General features: G+C 57.6%; 1 protein-coding gene across 1 annotated transcript in view; it reads right to left on the bottom strand.

Moving 5' to 3' along the window:
- Positions 1-211: 211 nt before the first annotated feature.
- The window catches only part of EMH_0037680 (uncharacterized protein), a gene marked incomplete at both ends in the record, with an annotated part of 2,208 nt that continues 2,174 nt past the window's right edge, over positions 212-245 (bottom strand). The window contains one exon of the mRNA XM_013495201.1: positions 212-245. Coding sequence (XP_013350655.1) covers positions 212-245 — 34 coding nt within the window.

Genomic DNA, 245 nt, shown 5'->3' with positions numbered 1-245 from the left:
GCTGCTGCTGCTGCTGCTGCTGCTGCTGCTGCTGCTGCTATGTCAGTGAAGCTGCCGCCGCCGAGCAGCAACGCACCATCTTGCTGCATCAGCTGCAACTTGCTGCTGCTGCTGCTGCTGCTGCTGCTGCTGCTGCTGCTGCTGCTGCTGGCCGCATACATATCAAGACTGTCTCCGTCTAGGAAGCAACTGTCTCCTTTGCTGCTCCCCTTTAACCCATTCCAGACCTCAAATGCAATCTTCTG

This window comes from Eimeria mitis, genomic scaffold (genome assembly GCF_000499745.2).
Source record: "Eimeria mitis Houghton genomic scaffold, Emh_scaff1468, whole genome shotgun sequence".
In the NCBI taxonomy this organism is placed as follows: Eukaryota; Apicomplexa; class Conoidasida; order Eucoccidiorida; family Eimeriidae; genus Eimeria; species Eimeria mitis.
The sequence above is the reverse complement of the archived record's forward strand: the minus strand, read 5'-3'. Positions and strand labels throughout refer to the sequence as shown.